Source organism: Ipomoea nil, unplaced genomic scaffold (genome assembly GCF_001879475.1).
Source record: "Ipomoea nil cultivar Tokyo-kokei standard unplaced genomic scaffold, Asagao_1.1 scaffold2826, whole genome shotgun sequence".
NCBI lineage: Eukaryota > Viridiplantae > Streptophyta > Magnoliopsida > Solanales > Convolvulaceae > Ipomoea > Ipomoea nil.
In genome coordinates, this window is record NW_017619254.1 from 2,131,762 (window position 1) to 2,157,350 (window position 25,589).

At 33.4% G+C, this 25,589-nt stretch overlaps 2 protein-coding genes across 5 annotated transcripts; one reads left to right on the forward strand and one right to left on the reverse strand.

Moving 5' to 3' along the window:
* Window positions 1–9,333: 9,333 nt before the first annotated feature.
* LOC109159292 (transcription factor AS1) lies at window positions 9,334–12,357 on the reverse strand. 4 transcript variants are annotated; one of them, XM_019307395.1, is made up of 2 exons: window positions 12,069–12,357; window positions 9,334–10,746 (listed from the first exon to the last, which is right to left on the reverse strand). In XM_019307395.1, exon 2 carries the CDS (start codon window positions 10,691–10,693, stop codon window positions 9,614–9,616), a length of 1,080 nt encoding a protein of 359 aa, XP_019162940.1. In that variant the 5' UTR covers window positions 10,694–10,746; window positions 12,069–12,357; the 3' UTR covers window positions 9,334–9,613. The 4 variants fall into 4 exon arrangements, with proteins under 4 accessions (XP_019162940.1, XP_019162943.1, XP_019162941.1 ...); XM_019307398.1 differs by having other exon boundaries at window positions 12,051–12,357; XM_019307396.1 differs by having other exon boundaries at window positions 12,015–12,357.
* Window positions 12,358–20,302: 7,945 nt separating this feature from the next.
* Window positions 20,303–22,762, forward strand: LOC109158858 (elicitor-responsive protein 1-like). The gene is made up of 5 exons (XM_019306749.1): window positions 20,303–20,423; window positions 20,506–20,604; window positions 20,739–20,895; window positions 22,300–22,432; window positions 22,546–22,762. The coding sequence occupies exons 1-5, from the start codon at window positions 20,351–20,353 to the stop codon at window positions 22,612–22,614; spliced, it is 531 nt and encodes a 176-aa protein (XP_019162294.1). The 5' UTR covers window positions 20,303–20,350; the 3' UTR covers window positions 22,615–22,762.
* Window positions 22,763–25,589: the final 2,827 nt, after the last annotated feature.

The window sequence follows — 25,589 nt, forward strand, 5'->3', positions numbered from 1 at the left end:
GCTCTAATTAAGTTGTAAGTTTGAATCACACACACACATATATATACTAATGATTTTGTCAAGCTCGAGTCAACCATAATTCGGGTATGAAAGTACAGAACGAAGGGTAAGAAAGTATTATTGCTCAAGGTGCTAGACTCAAAATAGTACGTACAAAGCACGAGATACGTACTAGTCCACACCCCACGGCCCAAATAATAAATAAATAATAAATACTATAGCCCAAAGAACAAGCTAGGAAATACTAAGGACAATAGTGTAGCTTATGGGATTTGACACTTGGTGGGTGGGTTGAAACAATGGACAAGAAACCACTGGACCATGGTGTTTATATTGATTAGACTGTGATGTCTTAAAGGAGGCACGACACCCCCTTTTATAGTGCTCAAGAGCTCCCCATGTCTTGACAAGTGGACGGAGATGCTTCACCCTTCATGACCACCACCCACGTGTCCATGTCAACCTTACATCTGCATCAACACGTCTTCATCACCTTAGCCAGGCACATGTACACCATCAATATTGTGCCCCGGCCCCTTCCGGTGGGGCACCATCGCCACACCATGGGGTGCACTAGGCCCGCTGAGGGTGCCATAGCCGGAGGTGGCCGACGAGCAACGTCGCATGCCGATCGTGGCAAGTTTGTAAATCTACCAGCCCGCGAAAGTCAAAACAAATATAAGCAGTAACGCCTCGATAAGCAAGAGATGAGTGGCCTGCTGGGTTGGGACGTGTGTGCTATGTTGGAGGTTTTGGGTTTGATCGTTGCTAGCAACATCCTTTATTATTTTACTCCAGGCCATGGTGTGGTGCCCTACTGTCTTTACCTGGCCCACCCCGACAAACTCCTTGTCTCTCATTTTTTTTGTACCTTTCTTGGCCAAGCCATGGTGTGGTGCCCTACTGCCTTCACCTGGCCCACCCCAGTGAACTCTTTTTCTTTCATCTTTTGTGCCTTTATGTGCATTCATATTGTGTCTCAGTCTCATGGAAAGATGTTGTCACATTAGCCTACTTATATATATATATAATTACTTTGAATATAACTACTTTGTGATGTATCCTGTGTTTATTCAAATCAAATTATTTACTTATTAATTTAATTTTTTTTCGTACCATCCACTTTGTTACAATGCAGTATATGTCAATAACTACTTTCTCAATCTACTGAAGCTCAAAGAGTTAATACCACATCCACTAAGATTCGAACCACAACCTCCCATATGCGAGAGCAACTTGGTGCCAGTAGACCACAAGGTCATTGGCACTTGTTAATTTGATTTGTTGGTCATTGAAATTTAAATTTGATTATTTGTTTGTTCATTTATGTTTTTTTAATTATTTCTATTTATTTTGAATATAAAGCAATTAAATTATCAAAATTGAAGTTATTATAAAAGTGTTGGATGACTTTTTTTTTTTTTTTGAAAACCAAAGGAACTAACTTTTATTACTTAAATCATCGAATAACACATTACAAAGAAAATGAGGGTAGGTAGAAAATCATTCCTCGCAACCAGGGTTGTAAAAATCCCGCCTAGGCACCCCTTGGCCGTGGCGATTTTCTCCCTAGGCGCCTGCCTAGGAAACCGGCCGCCTAGGCGCCCGCCTAGCGCCTAATTCGGCCGCTAGCGCCTAACTCGGCCGATTACACCGAGTTAACTCGTCAATTTCTATCGAGTTAGCCGAGTTAATCCGACCGACTCGACCTTGTTAATTTTTTTTCATTTATATGATTGATATATATATATATATATATATATATATGTATGTATGTATAATATGACATATATGCACCTATACACGTGCACTGTTTCTCTTTTTTTTAGTTAGCCGCCTAGCCCGCTTAGGCCCCGCCTAGGCCGTCTAAGCGCTAGGCGCTACTCTACCGCCCGACTAGTAAGGCATGGGCAGCCTTCGCTTGACAAAAACGATAGACACATTGAAAAATCACATAAGTCTATCTTTGATATCTAAAAGAATTAAATCATAAGAAGAGACTCCTAAGCTAGTATTTAAATTTTGCGCCAGGAGTCAGACTCTAAAAGACATGATCAAAATGATGGAACTTGAACCAAGAGAGAACTTCCCAAATTGCCATGGCCTCGGCCTCTTTTGGAGAATAGACACCCTTCTTATGAGTGCTCTTGGCCGCGATGAACTGCCCTTGGTCATCCCTTAGGATCCAACCAAAACCCATCCTTCCTCCATTAGCATCAATAGCCGCATCAACATTAAGTTTTGACTTTTGACCATCCCAACTGAGGTTTCTTCCAAGTGACAACATGCTGGGCAGAACTGGTTAGACCTTCCTTGTCATTGTGTAGCCTCCATTCTTCAAGATAAGCCTTAGACCTTTCAAAAAGTGTTGAGGACTTAATATTTGAAATAACTTAACTATCCAAGCATAATTTTTTCAAGTTTGATGACTGCTCATGAAGATCGCTCGTGACACAATAAGAAGCTAAGATTACATTTTTATCCAATGTGCATGATATCGATAACTGATCCACTACTCTATGCCTCAAGCCAACTACAACCGAAATTAAAATTAAGCTTGATTATTTGTGTGTTGATTTATCAGTCAATAGATCAAGTTTTGATTATCTTTTGATGAATTCAAATACTAAAATATGTTGTAAAAATGTTTAATTTCTATTCAAATTCTTTTCCTCCATTTACAGGGCCGTATTTTAAATTTTGGTGGCCCTGTTCTAGTAAATAAATGTGGCCCTACCAAAATCACAATTTTTAAAATTAATACATGTAAGTTTCGAACCATTGACCTCCAAGTTAAAATACAACAAATACACATTCTTACCATCTCTTCATGGAACCTTTTAAGTTTAATTAAAAACTTTTAATTTTTATTTATAAACTAGCTAGGTAAAAATTAAATATTGGACCTTTAAAATTTGGGGCCCCTCTAAAGTTGGGGGCCCTGTGCGGTAGCCCAGCTTGCACAGCCTAAAATCCGGCCCTGTCCATTTAATGGGTTACTTTATTTTTTTTTACAAAATATCTAATTTGTTTAACTATTGTCCATTTGTCCCCACTCAAAAAAGTTCTCCACTTGTATTCAATGGTAGCCAGCCCAGTAATATACACGGGTAGCGGGAGTCCTCGTTACAATACTTAGGGTGTATTTTGTTGGGAACTTTTATACTTTATTATGATTTTTGATACTCTATTTGCTTACTTTTGTTATCCTACGATTAAATTTAAATTCTTTTATAATTATAAAATTTATTATCTTTTTATTTCTCTACTTTTGAACAATAAAATAAAAAATAAAGAAGAAAAAAAAAAGTCATTGTCAATGCATTAGATATGAAATTATATATATATATATATATATATATATATTTGCCAAGAGTAAAAGCAGAATGAACTTATTCCTTTAAAATAAAATTTTGAGTTTAAACTTTGTAAATTAATTTTAAAACAAAAAACTCTTGAAAACGGATCAGACCTCCCTCTAAATTAATTGAAATTTAATATAACTATTAAAATTTAATAAACAAATAAAAGATTGAAAGTATACAGTGAAGGTGGTTTACACATACACACAAAAACAAAATGATAAAATTTCCAGAGCACAGTATATCTATTTCACTTTACTGGATATATTATAATTTGTATTACTGTTGTTGGATGTGGTATTTTTATTTTTAAGGTAAACAATTTATGCGTATATATATTTTTCATGGTAACATTGCATGCAGTTTAGGTATATTTCTTCCTACCCCTAACTCTAATTTTGATGACCTTTGTTTTTAAAACATTACCTAAGAATAACATGAAAATCCAACATATTATTAGCTGTCAATGACCTGTCATTTACTATAAAGTTTTTATTGATTGACCATATTTTTAAAATTAATATACTAATAACATATATAATTATCTGTCAATGACCTGTTAGTCTAATTATTAAGAATGAACCTTATTGACTAAGGTTGCGTGAAAAAACGAAATGGTGACAATTGTCAGTAAAGTAAGTCATGATGTAATTTTTAACAATATAACTATATACGCCGAATTGATACTGCATATGTATGAATAATTAATACATTAAAATTATCAATCAATAATTTTGTAATTTAATGTTATTGAATTTTATTTTATTTTTTGAAAAAAATGTTATAGAAATTTAATTACCTTAGATTTTAGTAATCGAAAGTTTAAGAAAATAAGTGATTTTCACTTCTTTAATAAAAAAAAAAAAAAAAAAAAAAAACCTTTATAGACAAAATTTTAATACACTTCAAAATTCATTCAAAAATTCATTTTCACCAACAACGTTTTACCGTCCAAATTCAATCAAATACAAGCATGAAGAAATAACTATGTATGCCTCGGTAATAAACATATTAACAAAATTTAAAATATTTTTGACCTAGGTACTTCTGGAAGGTGGTCATGTACAGCGTCATAGATAGATAATCTTTTATTTTTTTTGAATTAATTTAATTCTAAATTTTTTCTTTTTAAATACTATTTTACATTATATTTTACTAAATCAAGCGTATTAACCTAATACAGAAATTTATTCTATTATTGCATAGTACAGTGTTTCACATTTTATCTTATATATACTATTTTTCACTGCTTCATTTCTCATTCGAGTTTTAGCAATTGTAGGGCATTTGTTTGGTGTCTCTACTTATAATCTTCCGATTAATTCTTATTTTCTACCTCAAGAATGGAACCTCCTCCCAACCACCAACAGTTGGTATGATTTTGTCCTTAAAATTTTAATCTCATTGCATATGTACATTCACGTCTATATTTCTCAACAAAATTCTTATTCAATATTTGATTAAAAATGATTTTGAATCATTTTTATATTATTATTTGACCTGTTATTGATTTATACTAAAGACCTGGTCTAGAAAGGTCTTAATAGTTAGGTTTTTTTTTTTTTTTTTTTAATATGTCGCACATATACATTTTATCATTTTTTTAAAAATTGCTAACTGAAATTCAATCTTGTTTTGATGGTTTTGATTATTTTTTTTTTCTTAATTTTCTTTAGAAGACTCCCAAAAGAAAGACAAAGGGTAAATGTATTATTGCAGACACTTATTATGCGAACTGCAGACTTGTACCGATTCCAGGCCTCAATGGAAAATATAAGTTGGATTTAAATAAGGTTTGTATTTATTTAAAAATTATCACATAGGCTTTTTACACTCATAATCTATCACTTTTAATTTTGAATCAACACACAACACACATATATATAAATGTATATGTGTGTGTGTGCGCGTGTGTGTATAGTTGTTTGTACTATCAAGCTATTGATATGATAACGATTAATGTTGTATATGTGTGTTTTAATTGTTTATGAAATATGATTATTGCTGCAAATGAATGTAGATTGAGGAGCAAGAATTGTTAATCCTACCGCCGGAAGAGAAAGATAGTAGATTATTAGGGTGGAAAGTGGAAGTAAGACAACGAACAAATGGAAGACATCATGACAAGGTAATAAATTGATTTCATTTAATTAATTTATTTATCATTATAATTATACATGCTATTATTATTATTATTTTTTTGTACTAGCTCTATTACATGGTAGTATCTGTTCATATACTTTCTCAACCTACATGTTATTATTTAATTCTATTAAATTTGCAAATAAAGTTTTAAAAAATTACTTTTAATTTTTTGTTCCCAATTTGTTATATGTTATGTAATTCAAGATTTCTCCTTTAATTTTTGAAATAATCTTCCAATTCTTAACTAATTAAGTTGTTAATTTAGTCCATGAGTTGTTGAACGACATTTGTGTTTAGGGTTTCTAAAGGTCTAACTTTTTAATTTTTCATTTTTTAAAAAAAAATTTCTCTTCGTGCAATTAAATTACTATGTCTTGGGGTAATATTTATTAGTAAGATACAAAATAAGTGTTATTTATGAAGGAATTTATTGAGGAGTCTTGCCATTTTAAGTTTATAGAGGAAAGAAAGGGAAACTAATATAAGTGATTTATGAGAGGGAATTGATGGATGAAAAGAGAAATTTTGAAAACAAAACCCTGGAAATTCTAAAAATAAATGTTGTTTAGCAACTTCAATTCATTAGTAGAGTCTAAATTGAAAATTTGCTAAAGAATTGACTATTGAGTGACACAGTTTCAAATAATAATAATCCTTTCAAAATAATAATAATAATAATAATAATAATAATAATAATAATAATAATAATAATAAAATGGTTAAACGAGGGCTCTTACATGCATAACTCATAACAAACTAACGATAAATAAATAAATAAATAAATAAATAAATATATATATATATATATATATATATATATATATATATATATATATATATATATATATACCTCTAATTAATTTTCTTTTTTATCATTGCGCTATATTAACATTTGTATTTTGGTTCTTGATTATCAATGTGATCACTCTGAATTTTATTTAAAAAATAAAATTCAAATAAACTAAATTCGATCTGAAATGTCTGCCCTCGTATGAAAAAAGGGTGAAGCTTGGTAAAAGCAAAAGTGTTTTGAACATTTCAGACTGAATTTAATAAATTGCAAAAAGTCAAGCTATGAACAAAATAAGGCATATTGATAGTTGAGAATTAGGGGTGGCAATACTAGTATTAGTCAAAAAATCAAAAGTGATATTATTTTTTTAATTTGCAAATAATTAGTAAATATTGAAATATAATTTGTGTGATGCAGTTCTATACCCATATACAAAATGGCGCGAAATTTAGATCGACGCCAGAAGTAATAAATTACATCGAGAACGGGAAACCAAAGAACGAGGTACATTACATACATTCTTTAATAATTGATTGATTAGTTTAATTTGCAAGCTAAGATGGGTCACTGTATTTAATCATAATTACTGTTTTTCAGAATGCAAAGAAACCAGGAAGACCGCCCAAGAGGAGTAAAAGTGAAGAAGATGAAGCCAACACTGATTCCCATCCCGCAGAAACTGAAAAGGTTAAACATGCAATATAATATAATTCTTGGAGTGGTTAATTTACTACAAATTAATTAAACATGATATGATGGTGTTGATCTGATTTAATTTGCAGGATGATAAGAGTTTATCTGAGGGGAGCCCAAGAGGACTTCTCCAGCTGGATAGAGCAAGTTTTTGTGCAGAGCTTAATGAAGAACTGATGAATGAATGGAGCTTGGTGGGCGGAAAGGGGAAGGGTATTGTTATTCATGAAGACCCACCTGGTTTTCAAAGCAAGGTCGTTTCAACTGAGAATTTAAGCGTGGAGGGGAAAGGGAAGGGAATTCTCATAGAACTGATAGAAGAGAATGATGATATGGAGAGGAATGCATTTGGTATTTATGATGGAATGTTTGGTCCACCGCCCTATACTTCCATAATGGAAGGTGGTTGGTCCATGGAAGGGAGTTCTTCATGGAACAACAATTCGCTGGATATGGGCATGAATGGAACTCCAAACCCCAATCATCTTATTGCTAATCTCCACAGCGATAACCAAGTTCCAGCTCCAGATGGTGTCTTGCCTCAAAGCACCATAGATCATCATCCCTGCAAAATTTCTGGCATGGAAAGTTTTGAAACTAATGAGCATGCAAACATGGTGGTTGCTAACAATGGAGAAAAGAACACTTCTGAGAACCCTGTCAATATGGACATGGACCATGGTATCTTAATTCATTATCTTTTTTTTTTTTTTAATATATTTTATCTTTTAATGTCTTTTTAATATCAATTTTTCTTGTGCATGGCAGGGTCATTGTTTGATGATGTCATGCCTAGTGAGGCCGAAATGGCCGAGCTCATGGGTTTTATCTATAGTGATTTAGAAGGTCAAATTTTAGTCTTTTTAATTATTTTAACAGTTAAAATATATTCTATTTTAAAGTTTGACTTTAAATGTTAACTTGCAGAGGAAAAAGAAGAAGAGACTGATGCACCAGAAGAAGAGATTGATGCGGTGCAGAACAATGAGACCGCTTTGAATAAAACTTTTGAAGATATTATTGATGATATACCCATTGTAGATTCTTTCTATGACAGATACTGGAGAGATCAACTGCCCTAGAGAAAGAATTAAGGGTGTGTTTAGGGGTGGGCGTCGGTTCGGTTTAGGTGATACCCGAATTTTATTTTGGATATTTGAAAATTTCGAGTGATGTTTTTAACACCCGATATCCGAACCAAATTTAATTCGGATATGTTCGGTTCGGGTGAAATTATTTTGGATTTACTTTGGGTTAGTTTGGATATACCCAAAATATTGTTTTATCAATTTTGAGTTTTTTTTTTTTTAATGAATTTATTATTTTATTATTTATATTTTTTCATATACTATCAAACTAAAAATAAGACAAATACTAATAATTAATTAATAGACTTTTAAAAATTAATGTGTTATTAATTATGAAATACATTTAAAACTAAATATATAAATTATAGTATTATATTTATAATAAAATTTCGGTTAATTCAGGTTTCGAGTCGGGTGTGGATAAATTTTTAACACCCCATATTCGAATCGAATTTATATTCGGATATACCAAAATTTAAAATATCTGAACCCATAACTATTTGGGTTCACCCAAAATATAAAATTCGGTTCGGGTTTCAGGTGTTGGTTCGGATAATCCGAATTACGCCCACCCCTAGGTGTGTTTGGTTCATGGGTTTAGCTATCAGAAATGAAAATCAAAGTCATTGTTATTGTTTGGTTGACAGGATTCTGGAGTACTACTATGGGATTTGATTACCCCCTTAATTAGAAAATTCATTCCCTAATAAAAAAAAGGTTCCATTCCATTATTCTCCCTCCTAATTGATAATTTAATTTTTAAGTTTGGATTAATGGTTATATATATATATTTTGTTCATATTAGTGCCTTAGATGTCTTTATATTATAATAAATTGTCTTGATTTTTTGTTCTTGTATTTTTAAAACCTTTATTCCCATTATAAGATCATACTAACCAAATAGCAATATTTGTAATCATTCTAATTCCACCCTGCAACCAAACATGTAAAATAATTTCACCAAAATCCATTACCATTACCAAGTACTTATTCCCATTCCATTCCGATTCCAGAACCAATCACACCCTAGCTTTATCTAGAAGAACTAGCTTTTTGCATTAGGAGCTGGTCAACCTAATAAGGTTGGTGGATATTAACAACTAATTTGTCATGTATCACAGAGGACATCATTTTAATGATTGAATTTTTTGGTTTTGATAACATCAAAGATTTGTCTTTGACTCAAGTCTTGGGCACCCATGACTTTAATGTTGTCATATGTATTTCAGAACTAGGAACAACAATCTTGAAATTATAGCAGAAGAAGTACAAGGATATATATTATAAAAGATGATACAGGATGAGCAGCACAGTTCATTCTCCAATTATTTTAAATAGCATTGCAACTTTGGTTGGATAAGCAGGGGAAAAAAGTGGAAAAACAATCCTTGGAAAAGCTATAAATTCAAGTTCAAGTAGATTCCTGTTACAGGAACATCACCATTACTGGAAACATCATCATTTAACCAAAAGCCAAGATAAGAATTTTACTGTGAAAGACTGGCTGGTTTCCATGCTGCAATGGATCGGAGTTACTGGCCGTTGGGCTCTGCAAGGCGTGGTGGGCATCCCATCTGCTCGAGAAACTTGGTGAGGCGCAAGTGCTTTGATGCCCACTGTTCTGCCAGTTTTTGCTCCTTAGCTTCTGCATCCCTCCTCAATCCCGCTAACTGTTCTTTGTAATCTGATTCAATTCTGTCCAGGCTAGTCTTTTGTTCTTCCATTAAAGCTTTCATCTTTGACTCAAATTCCTCCCTTTTCTCTCTGATTTTGCATGACTTCTCTGATTCAAGTTGCAACTCCACCCGCCTCAACCTCCAAGCTGCTTCTTTTTTATGGGCTGCCCAAGCACGGTGCCCTTCTTCCAAGTCTTTACAGCAATCCACGAGTTCAGTAACCATGGGGTTCTCTCCACAGGGAGGGCTAATCCCGTGATGGGGTGGAAAGCCACTCAAGGTAAGGGGGGTTTTATCGGGCCCTCTATCAGACTGTAGCCATGGAATTACAGGTGAGGGTGGGACAGTAGACGGGGAAAGACTTAAGGTAACTGATGGGGATGGAGGTCTAACAGCAGATGAGGTGGTGGTATTAGACAGCCATGGAGGAAGAAGATTTGGCGGGGTTGGAGCAGGGGGATCAGCGTGGAGAAATCCTCCTTTCGAACTAGCCATAAGCAACCCGGGGACACTCCGCTCTTTCACTATCTTCTCAGCAAACGTTTCTAAAATATGGTCGTATTTTCCCTCCTCCACTGGCTCTACTATCTTATTGTTCTCTTTTTGTTCCCTTTGCTGTTTCTCTTTGAACACTTCCCACCACTTCCCCAATCTCTTCGCAGTTCTACCCGGAACTTCAGCTGCGATTTTTTTCCATTTGTTGCCGTGTTTCGCCTGAAGATGGATAACGAGTCGCTGCTCCTCTTCAGTAAGGGATCCCTTTTTAATTCCCGGTTTTAGGTAGTTCTTCCACCTTTCCAAGCAGGACTTAGCATCTCGGTTGAGGGGTGTGTTCATGCGCTGTGACACAAGGTGCCATTCTTTCGGCCCATACTGTTTCACATATGCACGCAATAACGCATCCTCTTCAGCTCGCCACCGTTGCCTCTCCTTCATTTCCAGGTGCAAACATTATCACTGCCCATCGTCCCCAAATCATCATAATGTACCTATTGCACACAAAAAAGTCCTAAATTTCATGTGTATGAATAAATAATAATCAACAACCATTAGGTAATAATAAGCATGCAAGTTCATGAAAAAACAGAATCTAAACCATTAGGTACGCTTTCCATATACCAAAGGTTACATTATGTAGTGCCAAAAAAGACTAATAAGGTATCTTGGATGAAATCTGAGATTGATTAGGGAGGGATATAGGGGAAAACCTATGTGAAATAGAAACTGAATTTCTAAAAATTTTACTAATAAAGGAAACAAACTGCAATTCCAAATCAGTGTTTACCAGAGACACTGAAGAAAGTGATATCAAATAAACCTTAGCATCCCAGAATGATCCATCAAATCCATATATAAAAGATATTCAGTGGATAAGGAAAATGGAAGATTCTTCCACACAGCAGATACACAAGAAGTTCACACTTTACTAAGCAGAAAGGGATCATAATAAAGGTCCAATTTTTACTAAATTAGAACTCAACCTCTTATAATTGATCATTTAGACACAATTGAGAGGGTGGCTACAGGAGAGGACAATACAGGGCTGCAATGGTTCCTCCAGCACAACATCTATAAAGCAATTTATGCATGGAGAACAGTATTTAATGTCACATCTAAGATTTTAAATATACCAGATTCAATTGATCAGACAAGTAGCAAACCTGAAATTACATTCAACATATCAACTTTGGCAACCCTGAATCAAAGATTATTCTTTCAGCAGATCTTGGTTTGCAAGAGATAGTATGCTAGGAGTCCAGATCAGGAAACACAACAGCCCTATGCAAATGCAAATAGACAACTACCCTAGAGAAGATAATCTCAATAGGAGAACCCAAAAAAAAAAATCTGAAATTAATAAAAAGCCCTCAGTTAAAAGCAGACTTTAGAAAGTTTTTATCTTTATATAAAGTTTTATCTTTTCTTTTCATGCCTATATGACCTGCATTTTCAAACCATAAAGCAACAAGCAAGCCCAGTACTAAAGCAAAAAAGGTAGAACCTAAAAATTGTTTCTTTATGCCCATTCTAGAGGTATACATACAATATGAGAAGTTTTTGGAAAATCCCAAGCCAGGAGGAACAAGATTTCTCACAACCATATCCTGTAAATGGCTTAAGCCCAATTCTTGACAGACCAATCTTTGTATATGCAGTCATGTAGTTGTCAATGCATACATAAATCCATACTTAAGTACCAAAACATGCATTTAACAAGTGATACAGTACAAGACAAAATCTAGCAAGTATTGCTTACAAACATGGGTATGTAATTCTGAAGCAAGAGAAATACAAGCAGATTACAAAGAACCTCAAAAACTGCAGTTTCTGCGACACCCCATCTCTTGTTACTCTGTCGAGGGTAGATATATTAGAGCTTGAACAACTGTAGCGAGAGAGAGAGAGAGAGAGAGAGAGAGAGAGATGTGTAGCAAGAGAAATATATAAGCTTTTCTTATAAAAGTTCAGAAAATGCCATTTTCGCCACAATCCATTTCTTGTTTCTTTGTAACAGGGAAGTGTATTACAGCTAGAGCAATAAGTATTGTAGAGAGAGAGAGAGAGCACGCGAATGGTGGAGTGAAAATGAAATGAGGGCTCTAGGAGGGAATGGGGCTTGCTTCTATATTTCTCTTTTTCTTCTTGGAGGCTGACGTGTAAGGGAATGTGATGACGCAGACCCAGATTGGTGTCTCTACTCCAGAAAGGTTATAATGTGTACACACACCATATGTTTACTTTGAGGTGAAAACAATAAAAGGGCCAACCTGTTTTTACTGTTATAGCTTACTAGTAAAACTATGATAGTACAAAACTAAACTTTTTTTTAAAGAAAACACGAATTATATTAAGACATCCGAAGATAAAATATTACAAATAATAGAGGAGAATTTGTAAACCACTCTGAGCAATCAGATAAATAAATAGACTTTTTAACCAACAAGTGCACAGCTTAGTTCGCAAATCACCTAACAAAACTTAAATTAACATTAGTAAAATAACTCATTAAGTTTTTAATGTCATTTAGAACAAGGTGAACGGAGGACAAAACTAAACTAAGTATTCATTTTCTTTTTTAAACATTAGACTAATTTTAAGTGCTTAGAGTCCCTTGCCTAAGAGCTGTAGGAGGAGCCCCGTCAATCTCCATGTTTCCACTATTGTATATACACTCGGTGTACAATGAATCTTCATATTCTTTGATCAGTCAAGATTTTTCAATGACTCATAGATTCCTAGTAAGATTCTAACCCTACATTACCGCTAGTATTCATTTTACACTTTACAAAATTATTTCTCTCTCATGGATTGTGGAATGACAACTTAAGTGATGTAGATATTCATTTTAATACGAAAAAAGAATACTTCAAATTTAAGTATCACATTACAATTTATCAGACAATAATTCATAATTATTTAGTGGAATGTAAGAGTTGTTATAATGAAAATGAAAGAAGCAAATGAAATTGCATGCATAAAATATGGAATGCAATTAATACTTGTCCTACCACAAAGGCAAGTGAATTGTGAAATGAGATGAGCAAAAGAAGAAGAATTTAAATAGTGGAAGTAGGTCAAAGCAGAGCAAACGAGGAAGGAGATGGAAAGAAACAAGAGAAAAAGGCAATAAGGGGAAAAGCATCTGCCTTGATCTTTGTAAACTATCTTCTTCAAACCCTCTTAATTAGAAGAAAGGGTTCTTGAAGTTTGATGTTTCACTGCTTTTTCTCACCCCCTTTGATTTATTTTTTTTATATTTTAATGTCCCTCTGCTGTTTTTAACCATTTTTCTGCAAAAAAACTGCAACCACTAGACGTGACTATACTGCTGCCACCACTACTACTATGGTACTGCCACTAGAGACTAGAGGGGAAGAGGGTATAGATCTCAGTTGTAGCATTTTTTCTCACCCCAAAATTTGGAGATTATGGGAAATTTTACTTTTACCCTTTTGGAAACTTTGGGTATGAGGTTTTGAGTTAAATTATGGCACATCTTTCCTCTATTATTTTCATAAAGTTGTGACCTTTGGATGGAATTAAACTTTAAAAAGATTATGTAAAGAAGAATTAGCTATTTTGACTTCTTGAGTATCAACCCTCACAAATAACATTACATTAACTTCTACAACTATTTATGTACCATTTAATCATTCATCTTTTCACTTTATTTTTCACCATTTGCTAATATGATATATTTTGATTGTTAATAAATTTAAGAAGACAATATAACTTTTTTTTTTTTTGTGTGTGTGTGATAACAACAATCCACGATCACCATCTAATAGTGTGCACTTGATAAATCTTAATTTTATGCGATAAGTTAAACTAAGAAGATACAGTTAAGTATGAAATTTATGATCTTTAAATACGATAATGATGTTCTGCCTAGTCGCGTATTCCTTTTTGGGCAAAATGGTTTTTTTTTTTTTTTTGTTTTGCCAATAATTTGTAGAGGAGTTTTACTATGAGGACTCTAAATTCTACTTCATCAAATATATTTCTTGATGTGGGAAGCATAGATATGACATTTTCATCTTGTGTGTTCAGAAAAAATTATCTACATCCTAAATTTGTGAGATACAATAAAAGATAGGGGTAAAATTTGAGATCACAACTGCACAAGTAGTATTTTCCTTTGTAAGAAGATTGGGTCCATTTATATAGAAATAATGAATGTATGTATGATGTATATATGTACTATGTATATATTGGATGTATGGAATGGGAAGATTGGGAGGGGAGTTTGAATTGAATTTGGTTGAAAGATAGATGGGGCCAGGGGGAGCAGTGGGAAATGGGACAACGGGATCTTTGTATTATCTCCCTCTGGTCATGATTAGCTGGGGGATTCCCAATGCATCGTCTGCCACGTGGCAAGTTGGTCCAATCAAACGGGTATGGCTGTAGGAGGACAGCAAGTAAGAGAAAAATCAAATTTTTGGAGTTAATTTAAAAAAAAATTAGTCAAATAAGGTGAGGTAAAAAAGAGATTAAATGACTGAGAAAAAAATTCAAATTTTAATGTTATAATAGTGTAATAGAGTTAGTGGCATTAAAAAAGAAATGAAAAGGCGTTAGTATATGTTGTGCGCACTAATTTTTTTTATTGGATTGGATGTATTATACACGCTCACTGAATGCATTAGAGCATCCACACTAGTGGATAATGTGGAGTTATTTCAGTTTGCTTTCTTCCTATGTAGAGATAATAACTAATGTGAGGGGGAGATAATTTAGAAATAGTTGTCCTGCAAGTGTAGGCATAATGTTAGAATTTAAAAAAAAAAAAAAAAAAAAAAAAAAAAAAAAAAGAAGCAAGGCTGTGCGCGTTTCGCGCACAGCCTGGGCAAAAGCCGTGCATGCGCCCGGTGGCGCGTTAGGCGCCCCGACTGGCGCGCTTGACGCGTCTGATTACTTTTTTTTTTTTTTAATTTTGTTTTGTTTTGTTTTTTCTTTTTTTTTTTTTCTCCCATCCCACATTCTCTTTCCTAATCACTCTTACATTATCCCCAACCAATGTGGATGCTCTTAAGAGCATCCTTATCAGTTGAGGTTATTTCTAAGTTATTTGTGGGTCCCAGCATCCACCTCATCCTCTATCATCTCATTCAATTACAAAAAAAACCCTTCTCCACATCAATTTTGAATTATTTCTCAGTTTTTTATGCACCCACCATTTAACTCACTATATTTTAATTATTTCTCTTACTTATTGGGACCACAAATATACCATACTTTGCATAAGAAATATTTTTGAAATAACTCCTCCCCACATCAGCTATTAACTTTGAGTGGAGATAATTCATATAGAAATAACTCCTAAATAACTACTAGTGTGGATGCTCTAAAAGTAATCATCAACTAACAATTATTTTTAAATTTTATTTTTAAAATATTTATATTCTCTCCACCAACAAATCTAACTATAAAGCTTTTAAAATTTAAAAAAAAAAAAAAAAAAAAAGCAAATCTAACTATAAACCTAATATGGAGTATTTAATTTTATTGATAAAGTTGCTCTTAGAATCGCTTAGCAAACACAAAAATAAATAAATAAAGAGTTGATAAGGTCATCTTGTGAAATTATTAATTTGAGCTTTGACTATTTCTTTATGAATTAAGTCTCTCAATTTTAATTTCTTTTTACCAATTTTGTCTTTCTTTTGTTTTGATGTTAGACATGGATTAACTCAAATTGATAATTTTGCTATAGATCATTTTAGTAATTAAATTTTTTTAAAAATTGTGCATGTGATGACTGAAATGGTTCCTTTCACTAGCAAAATTACTAATTTGATCCCGAATTAACTGATAGCTAACGGCAAGACAATCGGAAAATCAAATTAGTTAAGATTTAAAAAGTTAATGGACTTAATTGATCAAAGAAATAGTCAATGACTAAATCGATAATCTCATTATAGTTAAAAGACCATTTCGACAATTAACTCATAAATAAATAATGAAAGGTACCAAGGACCGTGTGGTCTAATGGTACCAAATTGCTCCCCTATGAGGTGGTGAGTTATTCCTTTATAATAAAAAATAAAAAAGTAAATAATGAAAGGTAATAGATTAGTACAATATAAAATGTATATTGTACAACTAAGTACAATATAAAAAATTTAATACAAGCAAAATGTACAACTAAGTACAATATAAAATGTATATTCCATACCAAATTCATTCACTTTTTTAAAAAGTAACAATAACAACATCAATTGTAGGTTTATATGGTGGGGTGAAAATTTTGGAATATAATTAAAAAAAAAAAAAATGAGTGGGATGAAATGTGAAAGAGGAAATGGGTACAGTTAGGTAGGGGAGGGGTGGGGGGTGTGGGTAAAAGGGGGACTGTAGTCCGGGATTCACGGCACAACCAGACGACGTTGATGGCGACTCTACCTTACTGCTACCTTCTCTCTCCTCTGTTTCATTGTCAGTGATACGTTACGTCCGTTTCCCCCCCCCCGCCCCTCACCACCCCCTTCTCCTTCTCTCTCTTCTTTCTCTCTCTACATCACTGCTGTCGGGCTTCCCAGTACCACAATACCACCTTTTACAGACCATTTTTCCGGTTTTTACCCTCCATCTTCTAAACTATTCACTGCATTCCATATTATTATTTGAGTTTAAAAAAAGAGAAAAGAAAAAGGGAGAGGAGTGGAGAGGGGTAAAAGGGGAAAAGAGAAAGGATGAAAAGGACTTGTCAAACGTATTGTAAAATTGAGGGAGATCCTCCCTAATCTCTTTGCTCCGAGTCTGAGCCCACAATCCTCTGAATAAAGGAAAAGCCCTCTGCAGATTGGGGCGACCCATTTTCTATTTTTAATATAAAAAACAATTTCTTTCAAAAAAAAATTCAAATTGACCACTGAACGTAACTTGAAAATGTAATTAGGTCACTGAATGAAAAAAAAATACAATTAGACCACTGAACACCGTTAATGATAACCTGCTATCAGGTGAAATTAATTGCATTTGGAGTGTTCACTGACTTAATTGCATTTTTTTTGTTCAGTGACCTAATTGTATTTTCAGATTGCATTTATTGGTCAATTTAAACCTTATTTAAAAAAAAAAAAAAACAAATCTGTGGTAGTAAATCATGAAGGAGCCCTTTCTTCGCCTTTCAACTGCGGTGGATGATGATAAAGAACACAGTAACGCCTGCATCTGCACTGCATTCTCTACACCAACACAGACACGCTATTCTAATGTAAAAAAAAATATTGCGGAGCATAAGAATATATATAATTTTTTTAAAAATTGTAGAAAATACAAATAATATATATTTAAGTATAGTACAGTGATATGATAGGCATGGGAACTGGGAAGGGAGGAAAAAAAATAATAATAATAAAGAGTCGGAATGATTATTGTTGAAAATACAATACAAGGAAAAGCTAAAGCCTGCAAATATGTTATAGGGATCTGTGAGTGATTGAATGAATGAAAAGATCTGCTCCCTCTATCCACCCCACATACCTTAGCACCTGATTGGGATGCGATTTGGTTAGTAATCCCTACATTTTAATGAATTTTTAGGTTTTTGGTTACAAATTCATAATTAAAACTTCAAATTATCTTTTACAAAACGATAAGTAAACCGGGTAACTTATACAACTGCTAAGCAGTCCATTTATGCGTCTGATAGTTCGAAATGATTTTTTATTCCTTAACCCTATTTTTGTAATGTGTTGTTTTCGAACTTAAATTAATACGGAGTATTTTTTTTACTTTAAAAAAATTCATAATTAAAATTTCAAATTACGATGAACTAAATTTATTTAAATTTAATTAGTTAAGTTGATGAAAATTGAAATATATTCATATTTTTTTCTTGCATAATCAAGAATTAAAAAAAGACTTCCAGTAGAGTTTAAGGGTTTTTCAAATCACCAGGTCAAAATGCTTCACTGTCATTTTCTAATCACTTATTTGTCCTAAATTAACGAGAAAATTAACATATCTATTTTTTTTTTAAAGGTGTAAGCTCAAATTCTGTTCTAGATATACGAAGAGTGGGAATCGAGTCATTGACACATAACAATAAATATAATACGATAAAGTGTAAGACGTGATAAGTTGAATTCATTTAAATTATGATACGAGGAAGAAGTAATATTAATGTGTAATATAATCTGAAAACAAATTATAAGAGTTGTATGTAAACAATTTATCGTAATTACAAAATACATTTTTAAATTAACAACCCAAAATTATGGCAATAAACATCGTACTTCGCAAATGGTATGGTCCACAAGATCTGCAAGCATCTCTGAATTGTTAATGTATCAGAAATTATTTGTACACCTATCTACAACTCATTTATGATGGAGAAATTATTATGTACATTTTCAGAATTTAAACCTTCAGTGCCCAAAGTTTTATATGTTTAACATGTATATAATATATAATAAAAAGGTATTGGTTCAAATAAAAATAAAAAAAAAATAAAATAACTAGTTCTAACTTGTGTAAGTAACAATAATAATAACAATTCGTTGGAAAGGATTGTCACTAAATTTGTAATCACTACCTAATGATTTTTCTTATTTCATTACATGATATATATATATATATATATATATATATATATATATATATATATATATATATATATGCGCGAATTCTACTACATGTACTTATAAATCTTATTTCTTAATACGGCGGGCTTTGATAGGTTATTTTCTTTATGTGGGTTCATGTAAAAGTGTCTACGTCAATATTTTAAGTGTGGGAGTAAAATTTAGAAGTAGAGAATGAGAATACATATAATATTTTCCTATATATACACATACTAGTGTAGTACATTACTTGCAAGGTGGATCTGGGTAAAAAATACACAATTTACATACTGAATATTCACAATTTTGTAAAATATAAATTGTGAACATTAAGTATATAAAAAATTGTGAACATTCAATATATAAATTGCGTATTTTGAACCTGGATTCACCTTACAAGTGGACCCTGATGCATGGTATAACTCTTGATGTATGGATTGTGATGAAACTGGGTTCTTTGGGTCAGTGGATTAGACTTGGAAATGGATATGGGCCTTTAAACTTTAAAGGGCTAAATGTATCCATTTTTACGTGGAGTGAGTGTAACGAAATCTCATGGTGGAGTTGCTTGGACAGGGCTAATGTAGCAGGATTGACCACTCATTTTTAATATATTGCAAATTTAGTTTTAGGGTATTGCAAAATTAGCTGTGATTGAGGTATGGCTATGACTTTTGGAGTTTTGGGATAATTATCTTTCAGACAACACAACCACTTTGCATCATATTGCACTTAACAATGTGCTTATTGCCCTTATTAAAAGCTACATTGTTCTTTAATGCAACAACATGCATTAAAATAGTTAATGTTTATATTATTCACATGTAACCATTTCATTTTAATAATAATAATAATAATAATAATAATAATAATAATAATAATAATAAAGTATTTGTGATTATTAAGTGAAGACCGGTAAAAGGTCAAGTCTAGTAAATGGTGGCTAAAACATTGTTAGGACTATCTTAATTTGCATTCTTATATTATCTCTGTATAATCCTTTGTTAATGTTATTCATACTTTCAGTCCTCATCTGTTGGGCAAAGGTCGGTATAGGATAAATCTAACAATTGGTGGCTAGGGGATTGTAAGGCGAAGATTGGCAAAAGGCCAAGTTCAGCAAGCTAATTAAGAAGATTGTTGGGCGGAGTCGGTAATAAGGTATTTGTGACATTTTGCAGAAAGACAAAGCTGACTTTTAAATAACATTTTCCATCATATTAATTAGATTAATGAATTGACGTAAACTAACGTAAACTTGGGTACACGAAAATCACGCATATTACTCCCTGCAAATTAAATAAACATTAATTAGTTCCGTTTACTTAAGATACGGAATTAAACAGCTAATTGGTCAATGAAGAAACTTGTAATATGAGGGGCAAGAAACTTGTAATATTAATCCTTAACGTAGATTACCATCTTCCTCGTATGTTCCCTGGTTATTAGGTAATTGCCTTAGCCTGTTTTTCCTTTAAATTTGGACATATTGGGTCATCTCGATCTTTTACACAGAGGCGGCATGGGAAGAGGAATACTAGAAGTACTGCTAGTGGATGAAGAAGGCATTAAAGACAACCACAAATGTATTCTTGGTATGTGTTCAATGAATGTTCGTTTTATCTTCTTTAAATCTCAGGCAATTAAGTTGTAACGTATTAAGGTGGTGTGATTTAGGTTGTTTAAACTGGCTGAATCCTTGTAAGAATGCAAGAAAGCCATATGTTTGTGTTCAATATGGGAATCAACAACGCTTAAGCTGCGTGGCTAAGAGAGGTCAGTGTTGTTCCTTATTCGAGTAACGTACAACCAAACATTTTACTGTAAATATATATAGGTTAGTAATATATGTATGCTTTGGGAATTAAAATATTAATGCATGCAATATAATATAATATAATATAATGCAGGATCAGACAGGAAAAGAATATGGAATGAGAAATTCACATTTGAGGTGGAGTATCCAGACTTGGGCCTGGGAGATGAAGAACAACCCCAATATAAACTCATTTTCCGTGTCATGAACAAGCATAAATTCTCCAAAGATGAATTTCTTGGAGAAGCAAGGTTAGGGAATAAATAAATACATACATATATTCATATATACTAGGTTATGAAATTATGAATCATATGATGTTGTATCATCAAAAGTAGAATTATATACACAAAGTTAGCTATGGGCAACCTTGTCACGGACTCACGGGCCTAGAGTCTGCGTAGAGCCCAACGCCCGTGTGGCATTTTGGGGTCCCTCTTACCCGCGGACAAGCCCTATCCTTTATATGTGCTAAACTGGTTTCGTCTTACTATGAGCTCATCTGGAGAACGACAATAGCTCCCGAACAGTTATGCCCTTTGAATTGCCTCAGTCCCCTTCATAGTCAAGTAAAATATTAGCAACAAGCCCCCCAAACTTAATAGGACCGGCATGTCTGACTCGGTTAGATCTTAGCGTCTAAGGCATAACAACCCATGACGCTATTGTCGCCCCTACCCATTTTATGGCAAGCTAGCTAGTTGGATTGTTCATTCATTTGGTCTAACACGTCGTCACGTAAGCAGTGCATGACATTCTCCCCACCCAAAATCTAGCACGCCCTCGTGCTAGGGGGAAGGACTCTGCCCAATGATCGCCATATCTCGCAAAGCAGTCAGGCTAAGATAGTGGCCACCCGAGTCCCTTCACTCTCTAGGACCCATCCGCCCCTGCGGACCACTTGGATGAAGTCGTCATCAACACGTGTGCCCGCCCCTTATGCGCCATCTATGCCCACATAGTCCTCTCCTGAGAACCACACTATAGTGCAAAGTAATATAAATATGTCCCGCTCTGATACAACTTGTCATGGGCTTAGAGTCCAGCGTAGCGCTGTATGACGTCCTGGAACCCTCTTACCTAACACGCGGACCAGTCTTACCCCTCATAGGTGCTAAAATGGTTTCGTCCCACCATGATTTCATTAGGGGAACAACAATAGTTTCCGACAAGTTGTGCCCTTCAAATTGCCTCAATCCCTTCATAGTCAAGTCCAAGAGTAACGACGCGCTCCCTAAACTTAATCGGGTTGACATGTCTGACTCGGTTAAACCCTAGTATATATCCAAGACAGAACAACCCTTGGCACTATTATCACCCCTACCCATTTTATGACAAGCTAGCCAGTTGACTCGTTCATTCATTGGGTCTAACACGGTCAAGCAAACCATGTGCGATACTAAGCTGGTTTAGCTCATTGTGGTCTTTTAATTTGTCATGTAAGGTTTACCCAATGCGCATAATCAGATAGTAACTATGAATTTCTCTCGTCACTCAAACAAAGTAAATAACCTTGGTTTGATTAATTGTGTCACATTTGTTTATAAAAATGTTTCAGACCAAATTAACTATAATTATTACGTTATGTAGAGCTAGAACATTGCATGTAGTGTATTTATGTTAGTTGTAATCTTGTATCACTATTGCAAATGCAGGATTCATGTGAAGGACATCCTATCACTGGGTATGGAGAAAGGAAGGTACGAAGTAAGACATCAGAAATACAGAGTGGTGGAGTTAGACAAGACATACTCTGGTGATATCTCTGCTGTCATTACATTCATTAAGGTTTGGTTTTCTCCTCATTTTTCTTAACTACGGGGATGGAGTACTTTTTAATGATTATATCATCGATCACTTTAAATTATTGCGTTAAATTTTCACTGTTATTGTAAATACAGATTGGAAAGGGAGAAGACATTGCAAGCTGCAAAAGCAGTGATATACAAGCTAATAAGATTGTGATTTGAAGTTGGGTTAGCAACATTAGCTAAAAGATTATCCTCTTAACATTAATTAACTGATATATTTATTTGTTCGATTGTCAAATTGTATTTTGTTATTTTTCTCAACTAAATGGTAAAATTCTATGTATCTAATTGTCAGTATTAATCTAAACGATATAACTCTAACATCAAACTATAAGTCACTTGTTGAGTTACTGGAGGTCGATTGTAATTCCCCCGGCTAGCACTAAGATAAAAAAATTATGTATCTTTTGAGATAGGCCTTGCTTGCTACTAGGCAATGATCTATTGCAAGTTCATGGGGTAGTTGTGATAAAATGTGGCCCAAGAATATAATAAAAAAATCAAGAAACTAAAGATAATTTTTTTTTTTTTTTATAAGTTTGTTGTTTTTGTGGTGGTGGAAGAGGCTACTAGTTTAGTTGAGATTGGAGGGAATTCACCAAAGAGAGGCGGTGAATGCTTATGCGGCAATGTAATATGCTTTTGCTTTTGGTATTGCATTTCCGAAAAAGAAACACATAAAATATGATATGATGCTCCTTTTCGAATCTTAATTTGTTATCCTTTCTTTCTTTCTTTCGTTTGCACACCTCCGACTAAGAATCCTATGTCAAACATAACATCCAACAAACACGTATATATAGTACAAGGTTACGTTAAACATCGGCTTTCCTCCTAAATATTTGAAAATTTCTTCAACTTGAAGACATTTCTAAAGAGGTAATAAAGTTATGAGCATCGATTCAGGTCGAGTAGTTGCAGTGTACGTTTTCTTCAAGAAGCTCCAAACTCTAGACTAGTCTAGTCTAGAAAAGATAGAAGATGGTAAAAAGGCTTTGGTATTGATTCAATAATGCAATTTGCGCAAGCTGTTGAGTATGTATTTGCAGAAAGTTGGTATTGTGGGATGAGAATATATATCTATCCGATCCGTGGGGTTTGACCCAACATGCAAATTAAAGACCAGAAGATTTTTAGGGCATGAAAGAAAGGTGATAGATAATATAATGCAGAATGTCAAGTACAGTGGCTCTGCTGCGCTCGCTCTACCATTGTTTTCAACCCAAAGCTAGCTTTTCATCAAATCTAGAATGAGAGAAGTATATATATATGTATATGTATATGTTGTTTGTTTCATAACCTTTAACGTAATTCTTGGCATCATCACAGATATGGCCGCCAACTTTAATTTCTTGTTTCTATGGAGGATTTTGAGGCATACTACCTCAACTTGGTGGCACTACCTTGCAATCTTGGATATTGTTGGACCAACCCAATCACTTTATCTTTATAATTTTAAAAGTTGAATCAAAAGTTTTTTTTTTTAATATTCATTTTTAGTTGTACCCGAGGTAATCAACACTTTTAAATATTTTCTATAATTTAAGCATATTTTCTTAATTCTTTTACAGCCGTTTGATTCGCTGGAAAACATTTAAAAAGAAATGAAATTGAAATTGCAACAAAATAGATTCCATTGTTTGGTTGATGAAAAAGAAATTACAGAAATATGGATTCTATTATTTGGTTCGGTTTAGAAAAGTAAGGAATAATGAATATAAAAATCAATATGCCGCTAAAAGATAAAATTAAAGAATAAATAGGCACCTATGTACGTAATTAAGAAATTTTTATAAAGGTAAAATGGTCTAGTCATGTTTTTTTTTTTCAAGCCTTTGCGGAAAACAAAATCTCACCACTTTTCAAAGAATTTATTTTCTTTAACTTTGAGGAATGAAAAATGAATTCCATAAACCAAACAACATATTTTCCTTAACTTTTAGGAACATATAAGTTATGCATCATGTTTATATATAAATTTTAAAAATCTAAAATTATTTAAGACATCTTCAATGTACTTTTTGAAAGGAGAAAAGCCATTCATGTAAACAAAAAGCTGATGTGGAGAGAGACAAAGTGAGTGCTAATAGGCTATGGGCATAAGAAACTACAAGCACGCTAAGTCCTAACGGGGCGTTTGGTTGGAAGGAGAGAATTGTAATTCAGTGGGAAAAGAATAAGGTGAGAATAAAGTAGGAATTCAAATTACGTTGTTTGGTAGGGAGAAATAGAATTATTGAAATTGAGAAGGAAATAAGACTAAAACACCTTTGTGTAATAATAATAGTAATAACAACCAAGGGTAGTAATGTCATTTCATATGTTTTTCCTTTCTCAAATTCATTGAATTGCAATTCAACAAAATGAGAGAATTGCAATTCCCTCCAACCAAACAATGTAATTGAGGCATCCACTGAATTACAATTCAACTACAGCTAAACTACATTGAACCGCCCTAACAGGGCGTTTGGTTGGGAGTAAGGAATTAGTGTGGAAAGGAATTGCAATTCGGTGGGAAAAGAATAAGGTGGGAATTAAGTAAGAATTCAAATTACATTGTTTGGTAGGGATGAATAGAACTATTGGGTAGGGAATGAAAGAAGTGATATAAAGACTAAAATGTCATTGTGTAATAATAATAATAATAGTAATAATTAAGGATACTTTTGTCATTTCATCCCTTTTTCCTTTTCCCACAACCACCGAATTACAATTCATAGGGGGGTGCCCATGAATTGCAATTCAGCAAAAGGAAGGAATTGCAATTTTGTGGAATTGCAATTCCCTCCAACCAAACGGCGTAATTGTAGCTTCCACTGAATTGCAATTCAACTACAACCAAATTACGCCCAACCAAACAGGCCATAATGGGTTGCGGGCATAATAAATTGTGTCACTTTGTTGTAACTTATTTATTTTATATTTTATTTTGTTACTAATGTGTAAGGAGGAGAGAGGAGAATGGTTAGAAATGTCATTATAATCTTTAATTCATTATACTAAACATGAATTCAGAACCATTCAATGTGAAAATATATTTGAACATCAAAATATAATAGTCTATGTTAGTTTAATAAATTAAAAAAAAAACATATATATTATACAAAAATATATAAGATTATAATATAAATTTA